Source organism: Hippopotamus amphibius, chromosome 12 (genome assembly GCF_030028045.1).
Source record: "Hippopotamus amphibius kiboko isolate mHipAmp2 chromosome 12, mHipAmp2.hap2, whole genome shotgun sequence".
In the NCBI taxonomy this organism is placed as follows: domain Eukaryota; kingdom Metazoa; phylum Chordata; class Mammalia; order Artiodactyla; family Hippopotamidae; genus Hippopotamus; species Hippopotamus amphibius.
The window spans coordinates 36,147,800-36,167,809 of NC_080197.1; the positions used below are offsets into that span (position 1 = coordinate 36,147,800).

Genomic DNA, 20,010 nt, shown 5'->3' on the forward strand with positions numbered 1-20,010 from the left:
CCGTTGAAAGTATGCTGCAGAAACCATGACGTTTCTCCCCTAAATACCTGAGTGGCATCCCCTAAGAACAAGGAGTGTCTCCTTCATAATCATACCATTATCACACCTAAGAAAATTACTAATGATTCCATAATATTATTTAATATTTAGCTGATATTTCAATTTCCACAGTTCCCCCCAAAAGTCTTTATTTTTCTAGACCAGGAGCCAACTAGGGTTCACGTACTACATTTGTTATTGTGTCTTTTTAAGTCTCTTAATCTAATTTGGTTTCCTACCAGTCTTTATTTATTTATTTATTTTTTATAATACTGGCTTTTTGAAGAAGGCAGGCCAGTTGCTTGTAGAATGAATTACATTCTGAATTTGACTGGTTATTTAACTTGTGTAGCATCCCCTGTATTTCCTGTAAACTGGAAATTTGGTCTAGACCAGCACTGCCCAGTAGAACTTTGTGGTGCTGGGAGTCTTCTGTCTCGGTACTGATGCTGTCTAATACAGTAGCCACTAGCGGTACATGGCTGCTGAGCGCTTAAAATGTAGCTGGTGACACTGCGGACTGAGTTTTTGTGTTAATTTTAATGAATTAAATTTAAATAGTCACAGCTGAGGTTATACGTTCCCCTGCATCCTGTCAGGAGGTTCGTGAGCCATGATGTCAGGTGGTCTTGCCTGAGCGAGGCTGAGTTTGATGCCTTGGTTAACATGGTGATCTCTAGGTTTCTGTATTGTAAGGTACCTTTTTTCCCTGTGTAAGTTAGTAAGTAATCTCTGGAGTGATGGCTTGACATCTTGGGAATAACTTGTTCCTCAACAGCCTTTCACCTGGTGGTTTTAGGATCCATTAATGATGCCTGAATCAGTTATAGCGGAGGTTGTGAAATGGTGATTTTCTAGTTTGATCTTCTAAATTTGTTAGCTGGCGTTCTTCTGTGAAGAAGAGCTTTCTTTCCTTCCACTTTTTCTCTCCCCCTCTCTCTAAATATTACTATTGGCTTGTTAATCTTTAGTCATTATGTTATCAATTCCTGTAATTATTCTTTTGTTGCTTACGTTTTCCCAAATTTTGCCAGTGAGAGTCTCCTCAAGCTGGCTCCTGTGTCCTTTTGACAAGATATTCCAAGTTTACCTTATACTTCCCTGCCTCAGACCTGGAATCAGCCACCTATCCGAGGAGCTGTGGCTCCTTTGATGGGGGAGGGGTGTTTAGAAACCAAAATCTGGATGCTAGATGTGCTCAAGCAGTAGTGAGTCTTAGCTACAGCACTCCATGTTTTTCCCTTAGTGTTCAAGTAGAATTCTTAAGACTCAAAAAGCAGTTGTCGTTATCAACATTCTAAACCTCTGTTCATAGATTTCACAGAGAAAATAAGAGTGGTGAACAAAGCAGGGAATTTCTTTTTCCCAGTAGAGTAAAGGAAATAATAGGAAGTTTCCCTCTTATTTTCATATTGATGCTTTACTTAACTGTTGATTTCTCGTTATAACCAAATGTGAGAGGGAGGCATTTGAAAGGAAGTATGATCCTTTGTAAATATTTTAATATTGAGAGCATTTGCTGTGTATAGTATGATATGTTAAAAACAAGAAAACTTGTATCATGAGTTACTAAAGAATATCAGCATAGGGGACCATTTTTTTTTCCTCAGATCTTTATTGGAGTATAATTGTTTTACAGTGTTGTGCAGTTTCTGCTGTATAACAGAGTGAACTGGTTGTATTTACACATATATCCCCATATTCCCTCCCTCTTCAGCCTCCCTCGCCTCCTCCCTATTCCACCCCTCTAGGTCATCACCAAGCATCGAGTTGCTCTCCCTGTGTTATGTAGCAGCTTCCCACTAGCTAGCTATTTTACATTTGGTGGTGTATATATGTCAATGCTACTCTCTCACTATGTCCCAGCTTCTCCGCCCCCCCACCGTGTCCTCAAGACCATTCTCTACGTCTTTGTCTTTATTCTTGTCCTGCCCCTAGGTTCATCAGTACCGTTTTTTGTTTTGTTTTGTTTTAGATTCCATATATATGAGTTAGCATAAGGTATTTGTTTTTCTCTTTCTGGTTTACTTCACTCTGTATGACAGACTCTAGGTCCATCCACCTCACTACAGATAACTCAATTTCATTCCTTTTTATGGCTGAGTAATATTCCATTGTATATATGTGCCACATCTTCTTTATCCATTCATCTGTTGATGGGCATTTAGGTTGCTTTCATGTCCTGGCTATTGTAAATAGTGCTGCAATGAACATCGTGGTACGTGTACCTTTTTGAATTATGGTTTTCTCAGGGTATGTGCCCAGTAGTGGGATTGCTGGGTCATATGGTAGTTCTAATTTTAGTTTTTTAAGGAACCTCCATACCGTTCTCCGTAGTGGCTGTTTCAATTTACATTCCTACCAACAGTGCAGGAGGGTTCCCTTTTCTGCACACCCTCTCCAGCATTTATTGTTTCTAGATTTTTTGATGATGGCCATCCTGACCTGTGTGAGGTGATACCTCATTGTGGCTTTGATTTGCATTTCTTTAATAATTAGTGATGTTGAGCATCTTTTCATGTGTTTGTTAGCCTTCTATATATCTTCTTTGGAGAAATGTCTGTTTAGGTCTTCTGCTCATTCTTGAATTGGGTTGTTTGTTTTTTTGATACTGAGCTGCATGAGCTGCTTGTATATTTTGGAAGTTAATCCTTTGTCAGTTGCTTCTTTAGCATATATTTTCTCCTATTCTGAAGATTGTCTTTTTGTCTTGTTTATGGTTTCTTTTGCTGTGAGAAAACTTTTGTTTCATTAGGTCCCATTTGTTTATTTTTGTTTTTATTTCAATTATTCTAGAAGATGAGTCAAAAAGGATTTTGCTGTCATTTATATCATAGAGTGTTCTGCCTATGTTTTCCTCTAAGAGTTTTATAGTGTCTGGCCTTACATTTAGATCCTTTAATCCATTTTGAGTTTATTTTTGTGTTTGGTGTTAGGAAGTGTTCTAATTTCATTCTTTTACATGTTGCTGTCCAATTTTCCCAGCAGCACTTATTGAAGAGGCTGTCTTTTCTCCACTGTATATACTTGCCTCCTTTGTCAAAGATAAGGTGACCATATGTGCATGGGTTTATCTCTGGGCACTCTGTCCTCTTCTGTTGATCTGTATTTCTGTTTTTGTGCCAGTACCATACTGTCTTGATCACTGTAGCCTTGTGGTATAGTCTGAAGTCAGGGAGCCTGATTCCTCCATCTCTGCTTTTCCCACCCAAGATTGCTTTGGCTATTTGGGGTCTATTGTGTTTCCATACAAATCATAAAATTTCTTGTTCTAGTTCTGTGAAAAATGCCATTGGTAATTTGATAGGGATTGCATTGCATCTGTAAATTGCTTTGGGTAGTTTAGTCATTTTCACAATGTTGATTCTTCCAATCCAAGAATATGGTATGTCCCTCCATCTGTTTGTATCGTCTTTTCTTTCTTTCATCAGTGTCTTATAGTTTTCTGCATGCAGGTCTTTTGCCTCCTTAGGTAGGTTTCTTCCTAGGTATTTTATTCTTTTTGTTGCAATGGTAAATGAGAGTGTTTTCTTAATTTCTCTTTCTGATTTTTTGTTGTTAGCGTATAGGTTTGCAAGAGACTTATGTGCATTAATTTTATATCCTGCTACTTTACCAACTTTATCGATTAGCTCTAGTAGTTTTCTGGTAGCCTCTTTAGGATTTTCTGTGTATAATATCATGTCATCTGCAAAGAGTGACAATTTTACTTTGTCTTTTCCAATTTGGATTCCTTTTATTTCTTTTTCTTCTCTGATTGCTGTGTCTAAAACTATGTTGAGTAATAGTGGTGAAAATGGGCACCCTTGTCCTGTTCTTGTTCTTAGAGGGAATGCTTTCAGTTTTTCACCATTGAGAATGATGTTGGCTGTTGGTTTGTCGTATATGGCTTTTATTATGTTGAGATAGTTTCCTTCTGTGCCCACTTTCTGGAGAGATTTTATCATAATGGGTGTTGAATTTTGTCAAAAGCTTTTTCTGCATCTATTGAGATTATCATATGGTTTTTATCCTTCTGTTTGTTAATATGGTGTATCATGTTGATTGATTTGCATATATTGAAGAATCCTTGCATTCCTCAGATAAACCCCATTTGACCATGGTGTATAATCTTTTTAATGTGTTGTTGGATTCTAGTTGCTAGTATTTTGTTGAGTATTTTTGCATCTGTATTCATCAGTGATATTGACCTGTAATTTTTTTGTGACATCTTTCTCTAGTTTTGGTATCAGGGTGATGGTGGCCTCGTAGAGTGAGTTTGGGAGTGTTCTTCCTTATGCTATATTTTGGAAGAGTTTGAGAAAAATGGGTGTTAGCTCTTCTCTAAATGTTTGTTAGAATTCACCTGTGAAGCCATCTGGCCCTGGGCTTTTGTTTGTTGGGAGATTTTTAATCAGTCTCAATTTCAGTGCTTGTAATTGATCTGTTCATATTTTGTATTTCTTCCTGGTTCAGTCTTGGAATGTTGTACTTGCCTAAGAATTCATCCATTTCTTCCAGGTTATCCAATTTATTGACATATAGTTGCTTGTAGTAGTCTTTCATGATCCTTTGTATTTCTGTGGTGTCAGTTGTTATTTCTCCTTTCTCACTTCTAATTCTGTTGATTTGCATCTTTTTTTTTCCTGATGAGTCTGGCTAATGGTTTGTCAATTTTGTTTATCTTCTCAAAGAACCAGCTTTTAGTTTTATTGATTTTTGTTATTGTCTCCATTTTTTTTGTTGTTGTTGTTATTGCTGACCTGATCTTTATGATTTCTTTCCTTCTGCTAATGTTGGCGTTTTTTGTTCTTCTTTCTCAAATTGTTTTAGGTGTAAGGTTAGGTTGTTTATTCGAGAGTTTTCTTGTTTCTTGAGGTAGGATTTATTGCTATAAATGTCCCTCTATGAATTGCTTTTGCTGCGTCCCATAGGTTTTGGGTTGTCATGTTTTCATTGTCATTTGTTTCTAGGTATTTGTTGATTTCCTCCTTGATTTCTTCAGTCATCTCTCGGTTATTTAGTGGTATGTTGTTTAGCCTCCATGTGTTTGTATTTTTCCTATAATTGATATCTAGTCTCATGGCATTGTGGTCAGAAAAGATGCTTGATACGATTTCAATTTTCTTAAATTTACCAAGGCTTGATTTGTGACCCAAGATGTGATCTGTCCTGGAGAATGTTTTGTGTGCACTTGAGAAGAAAGTGTATCGTGTAGTTTTTGGATGGAATGTCCTATAAATATCAGTTAAGTCAAGATGGTCTAATGTGTCATTTAAAGCTTGTGTGTCCTTATTTATTTTCTGTTTGGATGATCTGTCCGTTGGTGTAAGTGGGGTGTTAAAAAGTCTCCTACTATTATTGTGTTACTGTTGATTTCCCCTTTTATGGTTGTTAGCATTTGCCTTATATATTGAGGTGCTCCTATGTTGGGTGCATAGATATTTACGATTGTTCAATGTTCTTCTTGGATTGCTCCCTTGATCATTATGTAGTGTCCTTCCTTGTCTCTTGTAATAGTCTTTATTTTAAAGTCTAATTTGTCTGATATGAGTATTGCTAGTCCAGCTTTTTTTTGACTTCCATTTGCATGGAATATCTTTTTCCATCCCCTCATTTTCAGTCTGTATGTGTCCCTGGGTCTGAAGTGGGTTTCTTGTAGACAGCATATATGTGGGTCTTGTTTTTGTATCCATTCAGCCAGTCTGTGTCTTTTGGTTGGAGCATTTAATCCATTTACATTTAAGGTGATTATTGACATGTATGTTCCTATTACCAATTTCTTAATTGTTTTGTTTTTGTTTTTGTAGGTCTTTTCCTTCTCTTGTGTTTCCTGCCTAGAGAAGTTCCTTAAGCAATTGTTGAAAGGCTGGTTTGGTGGTGCTGAATTGTCTTAACTTGCTTGTCTGTAAAGCTTTTGATTTCTCTGTCGAATCTGAATGAGATTCTTGCTGGGTAGCGTATTCTTGGCTGTAGGTTTTTCCCTTTCAGCCACTTTAAATATATCCTGACACTCCCTTCTGGCCTGCAGAGTTTCTGCAGAAAGATCAGCTGTTAACCTTATGGGGGTTCCTTTATATGTTATTTGTTGCTTTTTTCTTGCTGCTTATAATATTTTTTCTTTGTGTTTAATTTTTATTACTTTAATATGTGTCGTGGCGTGTTTCTCCTTGGATTTATTCTGTATGGGACTCTCTGCACGTATTGGACTTGATTGACTATTTCCTTTCCCATGTTGGGAAAGTTTTCCACTATTATCTCTTCAAATATTTTCTCAGACCCTTTCTTTTTTTTTTTTTCCTTCTTCTTCCAGGATGCCTATAATTCAAATGTTGGTGTGCTAAATGTCCCCATGGTCTCTGAGACTGTCTTCCATTGTTTTCATTCTTTTTTCTTTATTCTGCTCTATGGCATTTCTTTCCACCATTCTGTCTTCCAGCTCACTTACTCATTCTTCTGCCCCAGTTATTCTGCTATTGATTCCATCTAGAGTATTTTTTTTTTGGTAAATTTATTTATTTACTAGCTGTGTTGGGTCTTCGTTGCTGCACGGGCTTTCTCTAGTTGCAGCGAGCAGGGGCTACTCTTCATTGTGGTGTGCAGGCTTCTCAGTGTGGTGGCTTCTCTTGTTGCGGAGCATGGGCTCTAGGCATGTGGACTTCAGTAGTTGTGGCTGAAGGGCTCACTAGTTGCGGCTTGTGGGCTGAAGAGCTCAGGCTCAGTAGTTGTGGCACACAGGTTTAGTTGCTCCGCAGCATGTAGAATCTTCCCGGACCAGGGATGAAACCTGTGTCCCTTGCATCATCAGGCAGATTGTTAGCCACTGTGCCACCAGAGAAGCCCTAGAGTTTTTTTTAATTTCAGTTATTGTGTTGTTCATTACTGTTTGTTTGCTCTTTAGTTCTTTTAGGTCCTTGTTGAATGTTTCTTGTATTTTCTGTTTCTGAGATTTTGGATCATTTCTACTGTCATTACTCTGAATTCTTTTTCAGGCAGTTTACCTATTTCTTCCTCATTTATTTGGACTTGTGGGTTTTTATCTTGCTCCTTTGCCTGCAAGATGTTTTTCTGTTTTCTCATTTTGTCTGATTTACAGTGTTTGAGGTCTTCTTTCCCTAGGCTGCCGAGTTGTGGTTCCTCTTACTTCTCTTCTCTGTCCCCTGTGGTGGGATTGGTCCAGTGTCTTGAGTAGGCTTCCTGATGGGAGGGACTGGTGCCTGTGGTCTGGTGGGTGAAGCTGAGTCTTTTCCCTCTGATGAGCAGGGCTGTGTCAGGTGGTGTGTTTGGGGGCATCCGTGAGCTTAATATGACTTAAGATAGTCTGTGTGCTAATGGGTGGGTTTGTGTTTAGGGGACTTTTTAAATAAAAGAGTGATAAACTGTAATTATAGGACTATGTAAAGCATTATTCATGAATATCATTTAAAAATGACACAGATACTCCTTTTTGAATTTTGGAGAAGAAATACCTTTTAAAAATCTGCTGATGGCATAAAAGGAAGGTCATGTAGCTCCAGTTGGGAAAGATACAGATGCTTGTTCTGTGGAAGACTGTACATTGGCTGTGATCCAAAATCCAAAGCAGGATGTTTTACACGTTCCCACAAAACCAGCCGGTGATGCCCATGACAACACCAACTCAGCAAGCTGTGCAGTGAGCAGAGTGTCCAAGCGGAGGTGGTGGGGGGCGGGGTTCTCCCATTTCCTTCTGCCTCTTCCTTTCTGCCAGGGCCAGTCATGGCCTTAGGAATACCAGAGCCACTTGTCTTCTTTAATCCTGCCCTACTCCAGTGTGATATCTTCACCTCACAGAAGTCTTAGGAGAGAGATGTTCTGGTCAAGAACGTATGTGCTGTATTTGCCACACACCCCAAAATGCCCAGAGCATTTTCCCTCAAATAGAGTATAGTTACTGCAAATGAACTTCTAACTGGTGGAATTCCAGAAAGTGAAACAAAGTGAAGCATTGTGAGAGAAGTGGGGATTTTGCCCAGATTATATTAAGTGAATTTCTCCCTCTTTGTAAGACTAGATCCACTTAATTATAGAATGTTAAAATTTTTTAAAATGGGCTAAAAACTTTTCTAAAAAGCCATTTTAACCAATTTTATGAATTATACTCCTTTATTTGAAAGCCTGTAATAATTTTCAGAGATTTATGAGGATAGTGATGTGTCGTAATTTTGTAAATAGTTTTGTGGCTATATTGCTACTTGTCAGATGGATAAAGAGGGTGAATAAACTCAGTTCACGAATGTAAATAGGAGAATCAGTGGTGCTGTGAAGGCTGTGCTCCTCTCTGTCTCTTCCTGCCCTCTCACCGTCTCCCCCCCACCCCGCCCCCTTCACCTCTGTTTTTCCCCTCCTCACACTCCCCTCCTTGAGGAAGTGAGGAGGAAGGGCAGCTTTGGTGGAAGAGCCCAGCTTGTCCTTAGAGCAGTTTTCCTTGGGTGCCTTTTGCTCTTGTCTCAGGTTGGCTTTTCTCTGAAGCTGACCCTGAGACAAGGGTTCGGCTGTAAGTGGCTTATTCAGGAAGCGCAAGGATATCGGTAGGCAAGTGGGGAGCTGAGACAGGGAAGGATGGTGGCTGGAACGGGGATATTAAGTCAACTACCACAGTTGGCATCTGGAGCTTAATTCCGCAGAGAAACTCTATCAAATGGTTCAGAGCATTTGGGAGATGCATAGCCAGGCTCCTGAGCATTGCTGATTGAGGACTGATGGAGGTGGGGTGGGTACAGGTGGTGGGGAACTCATTAACCATGTGCTCCTGTGGGCAAGGTGTGAGGAGCCTTTAGTGCAGAGACATGGGTACTGGAACTTAGGAGCACCCACAAAGGTCTCAGGGTTACTTGTGGAACATTGCCAGTGTCTGCTTTGGCCTCCCATATTCAAGTGGTGGGCATGGGCCTGGCATGTCAGGGCTCAGGGAGGGTCCCCAGGGCAGGGGGAGCAAGTCCTCACCTGGTCATGCCTCCCCTCTGCCTGAAAGTTTTGTGTGCTCAGCCTTATTGGGACAAAGCCCAGGTGCTGGTCTCTGCCTGCAGACCACCCACAGCTCAGCCTTCTGACCACACACGTGTTCTGTTCTCTCTCTGTCCCTCTCACATAGACATGTGCATTTTCCCTCCCCAACCTGTCCCTTTCCACCTTCTCCCTCCCTCCCCATCCCGCCCCGTCTCCCCCCTCCCCGTTCCTGTCTCTGTCCTGCGATTCCCCACTCCTCCACACCCCCATCTCTTCCCCTCTCTCTCCCACCCCACATCCTTCTACCATCTCTCTACATCTTTATCTCTCACAATGCACGTTTGTGCTCTCTGCTACACATGTGCTGAACGGTTTGTAATTCTTTGAAAGCGTCACATTATCTCCTGTGTCCTTCAACTAGGGGGCCTCACTCCCTCTATGCTTCCTTAGGTCTGTGTCATATGATTTCTGTAAGCACCTCCTTCACAGTACTGTCATTGGTACGTGTCTGTTTCCCCACCTCACTGTGAGCTCCTTGTCTTACTATTTCAGTGCTCTCAGTGACACATAGTAAATGATCAGTAAGCACTGACCGAAAAGTAATTCTTCCATATTCTTGTTTTGTTCTCGTATGGACTGTGAACAAGTATGTGAGCACAAACATGGAGTGATTGGACCCTGTGGCAAACCACCCAGGAGCATTTGTGTTTCATAGCAGAGGCATTCTGAAGACATACTGTCATCATTTAAAGATGTGATCTTGTTGAAAATTCAGTATTCAGGTTATATGTGCCTATAGGGCAATAGGGCATAAAATTTGAGGAGAACAAATCTCTTGAGCTCTCATTCAGTTCCTCCTAAGCATCGTGACAGCCATTGTGGGCAGAGCACAGCCTTCTGGCTCTGCAGCATGTAGGATCTTCCCCAACCAGGGATCTGACCCGAGCCTGCTGCATTGGAAGCACAGAGTCCTAACCACTGGACCAGCAGGGAAGTCCTGCAAATCCCATTTTTTATCAACAAAATGTCTTGCCTGTTAATATGTCCTAGTTGAATAGATAAATATTCCACTGTATCTTTTGGTAAAAGTTCAGCATCTAAGAGGAAGCCCGTATACTGGAAAAAAAATAGGATAAGGAAAAACAAAAGACTGTGAATCTTAGTTCTATTTCATATTCGTCTGAGAGACACATCAGTTTATGTAACTCACTGTAGCCACCCTTCAGCTGTACTATGCAGAGGTCAGGCCAGCTGATCTTCAACATCTATTCAGTTCTGTAACTGAGAATTACTGTACAATCCCAAAGACAGTGGAAAAAGGAAGCCTATGAAAAAGGAAATAGTGGCACTTTCAGGCAAGTGGTGATGTGACAAGGGAAGATTGAAGGAAAGTAAGTAAGAATACAGGAGAAAGGAAGGAAACAGTGCAAACTAGGGTGTGTTGTGAGCATGGGGAGATCCCAGAGATGCCAGGACCTCCACGTCCTCTTCCCACAGCCCCTGATCCCTGTCAGCAGATTCCATTAATTAAGCTGAAATGAATTGCCTGTGCAGAGTAAGGAATTGAGTAGGAAAGGCCTCCTAAATTTAGGTGGGCAGCAGCAAGTCCAGCGCTGCGAAGCAGTACAGAACAGAGCAAGTTCCTGATTGGGAGATGAGGGCATTATCCTTAGAGAGGTTCTGGGAGGTTTGGCCTCTGAAACAGCAACTCTGACTGTGAGGAATCTAGGCCACGTGGCAAGAAGGGAATAGGGACCTGAGTGTGCACCCAAGAGAAAGGATGCAGTGCAAGGCCTCATGTATTGTGGAGGTAGAAGAGGCCCATGGGACCTGATTGGAGAAGAAATAGGAAATAAAACATGCAAGACTGATGGTCAGAGAAATAAATGCAGATGAGGACACATGCTCTACTGCTTCGTCGGACATTTTTAGCTGCAAAGTCTTGGAGAGATTCATCTGTGCAGTGTTCCCAAACTTAAAAAAAAACCAACAAAACACCTTTTAAACATAGTAGAACCCTTTGTTTAAATGCAAATAAAAGAGAGAGTGGAACTGGGGAGCCCTGTGGCTCCTGCAGAGCGTGTTCGAGAGCTCCTGCTCTTCAGTGTTCAGGACGTGGATTGGATGATAATAACCAAGTACCGTATATATAAATAGCAGGCAAAGAAGGAGAGCAAAAAGAGTTTTAGGTGGCAATCCATGGTCCTAGGTCATGCAGAGTTACAGTTTATATCAATTATCACTTTATAATAGTAACTTAAAATTTCAAATACATTGTACAGTTTTTATTTGCATCAATAATTTGGAAGAGTATCTACAGTTCAGTAAATGTTTCAGATGCTTTGAGAACAATCTGTCAGTACATTGGAGTCTTGAATATACTTTTCCTACTGTTCTTTACAAAGCCCTAACGCAGTTAGCACTTTTTTGCTTCAGTAAAGTGAATTGAATAATACTTTGCTATTTCCATGAGGAAGTGCTCTGTCTTTGGGAGTTGTGGCTCTGATATGATCCCATAATGAGGAAATCAGGTACAATGCCCTTTGCATGTTTATAGCTGATCTCAAAGAGCATAAAAAAATTTGTAGCCACAGGAACAAAAAATTTTTGCTTAAGGTTTATTAGTTTAATAAATCTCTACTCATTTTGTCTGTTTATTTTGTAAATCATCCCTCATCTCTTTTTGAAGATATTTTCTCTTGGAATTTGTAGAGTATGCCTGTTTAAAGCTCTTAGGGTTAAAAATTAAATATCTATTGAGTTCAAAGGAGTAAATATAGAACAGAGAGATGTAAATTGTATTTTATTAATTGCCTTTTTTTTTTAATCTTTTCTTGGATTGTTTTGTCATTTTTACTCTCTTTACGAGACTTTGATTTAATTAGGTCTCTATATCATTACTGCCAATCTATTGTGTTAATAGCATTCTGACAGAGAAGTCCCTGCTTAACTGTTACTAAAAATGGGGCAGCATATAATACCTTTTAAGATATTTTGAGGGAGACAAGTTAATTTTGGTTATTATTGTCTGTTCACTTTTTGTGTGTCAAAACAAAAGTTTGGGCCTATTTTGTGTTCAGACTGAGAACTAAGAAAACAGTTTTCTAATTTGGTTATCTTATAGGTGTGTTTCTAATTGTAGTACATCACTGCCTCATTTAGAAAATGTTCTGATACTTATCTGTGATGGACCACAAGCAGGGACTTTTTAAGGCTTTAATTACTAACGTATGAATTAAAGTGCTTTTTATGCATTGCTTTTAAGAAAAAGCCATTTTATGATGGAATCACTTTCATCAATTATAGTGTGTTAATGATGCAGACAGCTTTATGAATTATTAGCGCCAGAGCAAACTTGATGTCTGTGGTGCTGATCATTGATGTCTGCAGTGTGTTTGTATCCATAAAAAATGGAGTTTGTTTACAGTTGATGATCTAGCAAACAATTTATTCAGTTGCTGTGATGAGTAGGACTACGATATTATGTGGATATCATACAGATAAGAAATCAGTAGGATTGCTTTCTCTTCCTTTTTTTAGGACAGAACTTTTCAGAGAAAGCACCATCTAATGTGTTATTTTCATGATAAAGTAACTGGATTTTTGTGATAGCTTAATATATCAACATTCTATTTCCTGAATTGATGAAAGATTAAGTAAAAATCCATCAAGTATTATTTTATTTAAAATGTGTAACATTTTATAGAATTCAGCTTTTGATATATGTTATTTGTGAAATTGTCTGTTTTCTAAGATAAATTGTATTTCTCAGCAATATCAGCTTTTACTTTCTCTTTACTGTTCCTTTTATGTTGTAAAGACTGAAAAATATAGATAGGTGCTAGTTGTAATACTATCCTCCACAAAATCAAACTTTGTTTATATTTAGATTGAATATGAGACTCAAATTAAGAAGATGCAGCTACTCTCAAAAGATGGCCTGGGGAAAAAAGGTGAACTGAAAGATGAAGACAGAGAAAAGGTAATAAATTAAAATGATAAGCTTTCTGTTAACAGAGGATTTTTGGAGTGTTCATCTTTTAAGATACTATTGTAAATAAAATCATCTTATTTAATCTTTTTGATTAAACTTTAAGTGATTATTTAAAGACATTTGCTTATAGAGTATTGCTGTAATGTATAATTCAATTAAATTGGCTGAAAGGCAGTCACTGTGGCTGGTAAAAGGGATAGATTCCAAAGAAAACCTCAGTGTTGTTAGTAGGTGAAATTGTGTTTTTCTAAATAATGCTTTGTAGCTGCCTTTTTCTTAGTTCCAGAAATGTTTTAAATAAGAAATAAACAAAATGTGGCATTTTGCTTCTTTTCTTCGTATACATAATTTTGTACATTTTAACCTTTTCATAGATAAAGTGGGAAGAAAGGATTACATATCTCAGCAACAGACAAAAAGAACGGCAAGGAATACTTAAATAAATTCTGCTATGTATCTGCCGTAATGCAGGCTTCTAATCCTCCCGCCTATCTCCATATAAATGATTCTGTTCGAGACCATAGATGTTTTCTTCACTAAAAGCAGTAAAGCTCTTTTAGATGAAATGTCTAAAAACATCTTGTAATAACTTGGAGCATGCTGGCAAGAGTAGTCACTTGTGACTATGTGTGAAACCCCCTCAGCCAGTCGATATTGTAATAAGCAAAAATGGGAGCATCACTCCATTATTCAGAGAAGCCAACAGCGTGCTTCCTCCTTAGGCTGCAGCATTCATTAAGAAAAGCTTACTGGGCTGAAAGCTGGAAACAGATGATAACGGGATATGATTTTCATATTTAATGCTTTCCTTGGAAGAGTATGTGTGCTACAGATTGATAGAAGAATCAACTGCTACTTTACTAAAAGACTTTCAGGTTTGCCCTATAGCTACCGATGGAATCATTCAGCCAAGAAATTAACTTTTTCTCCTTTTACCTGCTTTATATATCTGCTAAGCAGGCTGCCTGGCTGCCAGTAAATGTTATTATGCAGTTAACTGTTTGGTATTTAAGACTCTTATCAGAAAAGAAACAGAGGCCACACTATTTTGTTTTTATAGTAGGAGCAAGGTTTTAGTTTTTCTTTTTTCCATGCATTAGCAGGCATTAATCTGAGTTTATAGGAAGTTTTAGTTTTCCTTCCCAAAGATTAAAAAGTTAAAAAACCTAGAATTTAGAGCATTCTTTAAACTGTAAGATACAAAACACCAAGCCCCAGCAACCCTGACCTATATAAAAAGGCCTTTAATGATAAATGATTTCTCTGCCATTAGATGTACACCAAATGTGGTGTGATGTGATAGACTTCTGAGCCATTCATGCAGTTTTTCTGTTTGACATTTGGTCATGAAATAATTGACATGTTTTTTTAATCTATAATCCAGTTTGTTCTTTCTATGCTGGTCCTGATAGACACATTGTTAGTATGGCAGTGTCAATGGTACTTAAGTAAAAGGGGAGACTTTTTTTCTATTTCTACCATTGATTCCTTACCTTACATAGAGTTATATAGTTTCCTTTTAAGTCACAATCAAAATTAGGGCAAGAGGCATATAGCTGACATCTCCTTAAAATGTTATATAAAATAATTAGAAGTGTTTCCTTTTTACTGGAAAGTGTCATCTCCTTAAAAGCTTTGACTATTGACTGTGTGTAAGGATCAATTAGGTAACATTTTGAGACATTTATAGCTTGCCTTTTTCGATTTCCCCTTGATGGTCTATCAGTTAAAAGGTAAAGATATTTCAGCAAAATCCTGAATTAGTTAATACTTATTATATACTAAACCAGAACAATTCCTTATCAATGGAGTACATTTTATCTCTCAGTGGAAATCTGTGCTCTTCTTTTTTCAGCAGTCACATGAATTAGTCTCTGTGCCCAGAGTGCTGGTCTCCAGGGACTGGCCTGAGCACAGTGGTTGAATTCAGTAGATCATCCTTGAGCGAGTACTCTGTTTGGGAAGCCATGGCAGGTCCTTCTAGGAACTCCATGATGCTTGCCCTTGAGGTGCTTCCCACAAAGTGATGTTCTTTCTGAGGCCCAGAATAATGTGTTCTGAGTGCCAGCTACATGGGAAAGCAAGATTTTGCTTCCTCTACAATGAGTCCTCCACTGCCTGGGGGAGGAGGTGGTGTGTGAGCTGTGTGAAGAGTGAGGAGGATGCTAGTCGCTGGGATGTGATAGACATTCTCAAGTCTGAAGATGTTGTGAGGGAGGGAGTGGAAGCAGGAAGCCCAGTGGATAGCCATCAGTCTGGCTAAAGGCTAATGTTCTTGCAAGGAAGTCAGAGAAAGTGAGCTTGGAAAGGGGCATCATGGAACTCAGTCCTAGGCTCGAGGATTGAGATTTCCCCCTGGAATCAATGTGTGTGTGTGATGGGGCAGGTGAAGGGAGGACTGGGGCTCAGAGCAGTTAAATCACAGATGCAGGAAGGCGGGGCTGGCAGTGCTGTGCAGGATGCACTGGAGGAAGGAGCTCACGGGGCAAGGAAACCAGGGTTTGTTCAGACTCGAGGAATGAACCAAGGGCTTGAGTTGGGGTGGCCATTGAGATAGAAAACGCCAGTGAGTGAGAGAGGAGCTGTCAAATTAATGATAATTCTGAGTTGTAAAAAGATATATTTAAAAAGTGGTTGTGCAGCTTGCAGCCAGAAGCAGTAACTTGGATGCTCTACTGAGAACAATGATCAGGTAGTAGTTGTCTGTTTTTTCGATGTTGAACTTAAACTCAGTTTCATAATAGTACATCCAGTGTTTTCATGCATCCAGTGGCTGCTCTTCAGAGTCATGTGTTCATCATCATTGATCTGTTCACACCCCCAAGCTTGTTTCTAGTATTAGCCTACTTAGTAAACTCTTGTTGCTAATAGAAAAGACAAAGTTCCAGTCCCCATTTGAATCCTCACAAATTTTACTATAATATAGTAATCCTTCTCTATTATACATTGTCATTTTTTATTTTGAGGTGAACTCTCATTCTATTGGTCTGAGGCATGTTCTTCTTTTTGCCCAGTTTTTTTGTATCAACAGTGACTAGCACATATACATAAAAACACATCAAAACATATGCACCCAGGAGAGGTGGAGATGGCATTTGTGAATGAGAGCATGAACTTTAAGGTGGGGTTTGTGAAGTTTCTTTGAACTGTTACACTGTGAAATATATTCTACTAAAAGCAGAAGTAAACTGGATACTTCACAGAAAGATTATACTCTGCCAGGGCTGGAGAATGTGGAGGACCAGAGAACTCTATCACAGGACTGAAGGCTGGTTGGGGAGTTCCACTTCCACTGTTATAAACCTCCCTGCAAGGGTCACGCGGAGAATGGCTGTGCAGGGTGTTACTTCTGCTTCTAATCCTAATAGTAACAATGGGGAACAGTCACTGTGCACTTATTCTGTCAGGGGCAGCATTGAGCACTTTATATTCATCGACTCATCTAATCCTGTCAGCAGTCCTGGAAGTAGATACTATTGTTATCCTCCTTTTAGAGGAAGGCCCAGAGAAGTTGGTTACCTTGTCCAAGACTACATTGCTAGGTGGAGCCCAGGTTCAAACCCAGACCACGTGGCTTCCGCGTCCATGTCATTAGCCATCTTGCTACATTGCCTTCCAAGGTAGTATAGGTGGAATGCTCCTCGAAAGTTGGGAGAAATTCCTGGTCGCATAAAAACAGCCTCGCCATATCCTGTGAAATATTTCAGTTATTCATTTAGATGCTGCATTTTCACCTAACCTTTGGAGAAAGTGAAATGGTCTCCCTTGGTGCTATAATAGTCCAGCTGAATCAGGTGAGATCTGATTTTGTACTGGTTGAATTGAATAAGAAGTTAGACATACACTTCAGATTCATATTCAACCATCTTCCTTCTCCACTGGGGTGACCGTATGAGGGTGTCCTGGCTTTCTACCACTTACCTGTGGGAGTGGGAACAGAGAGGCTACCTGCCAATTAGGCAACGGGAAGTAAAGCCCCTGGTGGTAACAACTCATAATAAATGATTTTAGCATGATTATGATACAGAATAACTTACAGGACATACCTCTGAAGCCTGAATTTAATGCTCCCATTTTAAAATTTAGGTAGTTACAACCTCTATTGGATTCAATGTCCAGTAACATCTACATTTGGCCTCAGTTGTGAAAATTTGGTTGAGTCTTTAATCCATCCCAGTGACAAAAAGAAGAGTTAAAAATCACGTTGTCATGGTGTCTTAATCAGCCTGGGCTGCTATAACAAAATAGCACAGACTAGGTAGCTTAAAGAACAGATTTATTTTCTCACACTTCGGGGGGCTAGACGTCTAAAATCTAGGTGCCAGCTGGGGTGGTTTCTGGTGAGAGCGCTCTTTGGTTTGCAGATGACTGTCCTCTCTCTGGGTCCTCGTGTGTCCTTTTCTCTGTGCACGTGTGTGGAGAGAGATCTCTGGTCTCTTCTAAGGACATCAGTCTGTTGGATTAATCGACCTCATTTAACCTTAGTTACCTCCTTCAAAGTCCCATCTCCAAATATAGTTTCCTTGGGGGTTTGGGCTTCAACATAAGAATCTTGGGGTAGGGGGAGGGTGTGCACAATTCAGTTTATAACAATAAAGTAAAATAATTCCTTCAAAATTGTTATATGTAAATTTTTATTAAGGCATTTTTGGAAATCTTTTCAATGTGACTTAAGGACTTGTTTACGTAGAAACTAAGAGCAGTAATTGTACTGTGTGAAAAGCTGGAAATTAGGTCTGACAGCTCCATTTTTCCATTCTGTGTTCATCTTGATACTTACCAATTCCTTGTCTGTGGGGGAAAAATAATAAGAAAAAATAAAGATTGCCTCAACATTCTGCAAAACATGAAGTGTAACATAAATATGTTTTTCAAAGTACAGTAATGGTCAAGATCCACCTGCTTTGAAAACTGTAGTTGGTGATTATTAACTGAGACATCATTACAGCCGTTCTAAACTTGCTGCTGTCTCCATCGTATGTCCTCTCACCTTTCCCCCAGTAAAGATGAACTCCTGATTTTAAGCATATTTTCAACCGTATTCATTTGCTAGCTATCTCTTTCCTCAGCTCCCAATGTTTTCAATTTATTTAAACTAAAAAATAATTTTACCCATTTCTTTCACCCCCTACCCACCCCCCCACCCCCCATCTCTGGCAATCATCATTCTGTTCTCTGTATCCATGAACTTGGTTTGTGTTTGTTTGTTTTAGATTCCAAATGTAAGAGAGATCATATGGTATTTGTCTGACTTATTTCACTTAGTATAATGCCTCAAAGTCCATCCACATTATTGCAAATGGCAGGATTTCCTTTTTTATAGCTGAGTAATATGCCATTGTATATTTTTACCACTTCTTTATCCATTCAGCCATCATTGGATACATAGATTGCTTCCATATCTTGGCTGTTGTAAATAATGCTGCAGTGTACCTGGGGGTGCAGATATCTTTTTAAGATAGTGTTCTCATTTTGTTCAGTTAAATACCCAGAAGTGGGATTGCTGGATCATATTGTAGTTCTATTTTTAAGTTTTTGAGGAATCTCCATATTGTTTTCATAGTGGCTGCACCAGCTTACATTCCCACCAACAGTGCACAAGGGTTCCCTTTTCTCCACATCCTCACCAACACTTGTTATTTCTTGTTTTTTGATAATAGTCATTCTAACATGTGTGAAGTGATGTATCTAATTGTGGTTTTGATTTGCATTTCCTTGATGATTAGTGAAGTTGAGCATGTTTTCATGTACTTGTTGGCCATTTCTATGTCTTCTTTGGAAAAATGTCTATTCAGATTTTTCTGCCCATTTTTTAATCAGATAAGTTTTTTGCTCTTGAGTTGTATGAGTTCTTTATATATTTTGGATAACTGGCCCCTTATCAGATACATCATTTGCAAATATTTCCTCCCATTCAGTAAGTTGCCTTTTTGTTGATGGTTTCCTTTGCTGTGCAGAAGCTTTTTAGTTTGATGTAGTCTCGCTTGTTTATTTTTGCTTTTGTTGCTTTTGCTTTTTGTGTCAGATTCAAAAATCATTGCCAAGGACTTATGTCAAGGAGCTTACCACCTGTGTTTTCTTCTAGGAGTTTTATGGTTTTATAAAACATTCAAGTCTTTAATCCATTTTGAGTTAATTTTTGTATATGGTGTTAGATGGTGATCTAGCTTCGTTCTTTTGCATGTGGCTGTCTAGTTTTCCCAATACCATTTATTGAAGAGACTGTCCTTTTTCCATTGTATGTTCTTGGCTCCTTTGTTGTAAATTAATTGGCCATATGTGTGGGTTTATTTCTAGGGTCTCTATTCTGTTCCATTGATGTATGTGTCTGTTTTTAATGCAAATACCATACTGTTTTAATTACTGTAGCTTTGTAATATATTTCAAAATAAAAGAGCATGATGCCTCCAGCTTTGCTTTTCTTTCTCAAGATTGCTTTGGTTATTTGGGTCTTTTGTGTTTCCACACATATTTTAAGATTGTTCTGTTTCTGTGAAAAATTCCATTGGAATTTTGATAGCGATTACATTGAATCTGTAGATTGCTTTGAGTAGTATGGACATCTTAGCAATATTAATTCTTCTAATCCATGCGCACAGACTATCTTTCCCTTTATTTGTGTCTTCTTCAGTTTTTTTCATTAATGTCTTATAGTTTTAAATATACAGTCTTTCACTTTCTTTGTTATATTTATTCCTAGGTATTTTTTATGTAGTTATGAATGGGATCATTAATTTCCCTTTCTGGTATTTCATTATTAATGTATAGAAACTCAACATATTTTTGCATATTGCTTTTGTTTTCTGCAGCCTTACTGAATTGGTTTATTAGCTCTAACAGTTTTCTGATTGAGTCTTTAAGGGTTTTCTATATATAATACATATCATATGCAAATAGTGACAGTTTACTTGTTCCTCTCCAGTGTAGATGCCTTTTATTTCTTTTTCTTACCTAATTGTTCTGGCTAGGACTTCCACTACTATATTGAATAAAAATGGCAAGAGTGGGAATCCTTGTCTTATTCTTGATCT

The 20,010-nt window shown here is 38.8% G+C and overlaps 1 protein-coding gene across 7 annotated transcripts in view; it reads left to right on the plus strand.

Moving 5' to 3' along the window:
• KIZ (kizuna centrosomal protein) overlaps positions 1-20,010 on the plus strand; it is a 126,276-nt gene that overhangs the window by 10,463 nt on the left and 95,803 nt on the right. For all 7 annotated transcript variants that reach the window (XM_057701324.1, XM_057701325.1, XM_057701327.1 and 4 more), the window contains exon 4: positions 12,875-12,967. In XM_057701324.1, the coding sequence (XP_057557307.1) occupies positions 12,875-12,967 (93 nt within the window). The remainder of the gene's footprint in view (positions 1-12,874; positions 12,968-20,010) is intronic.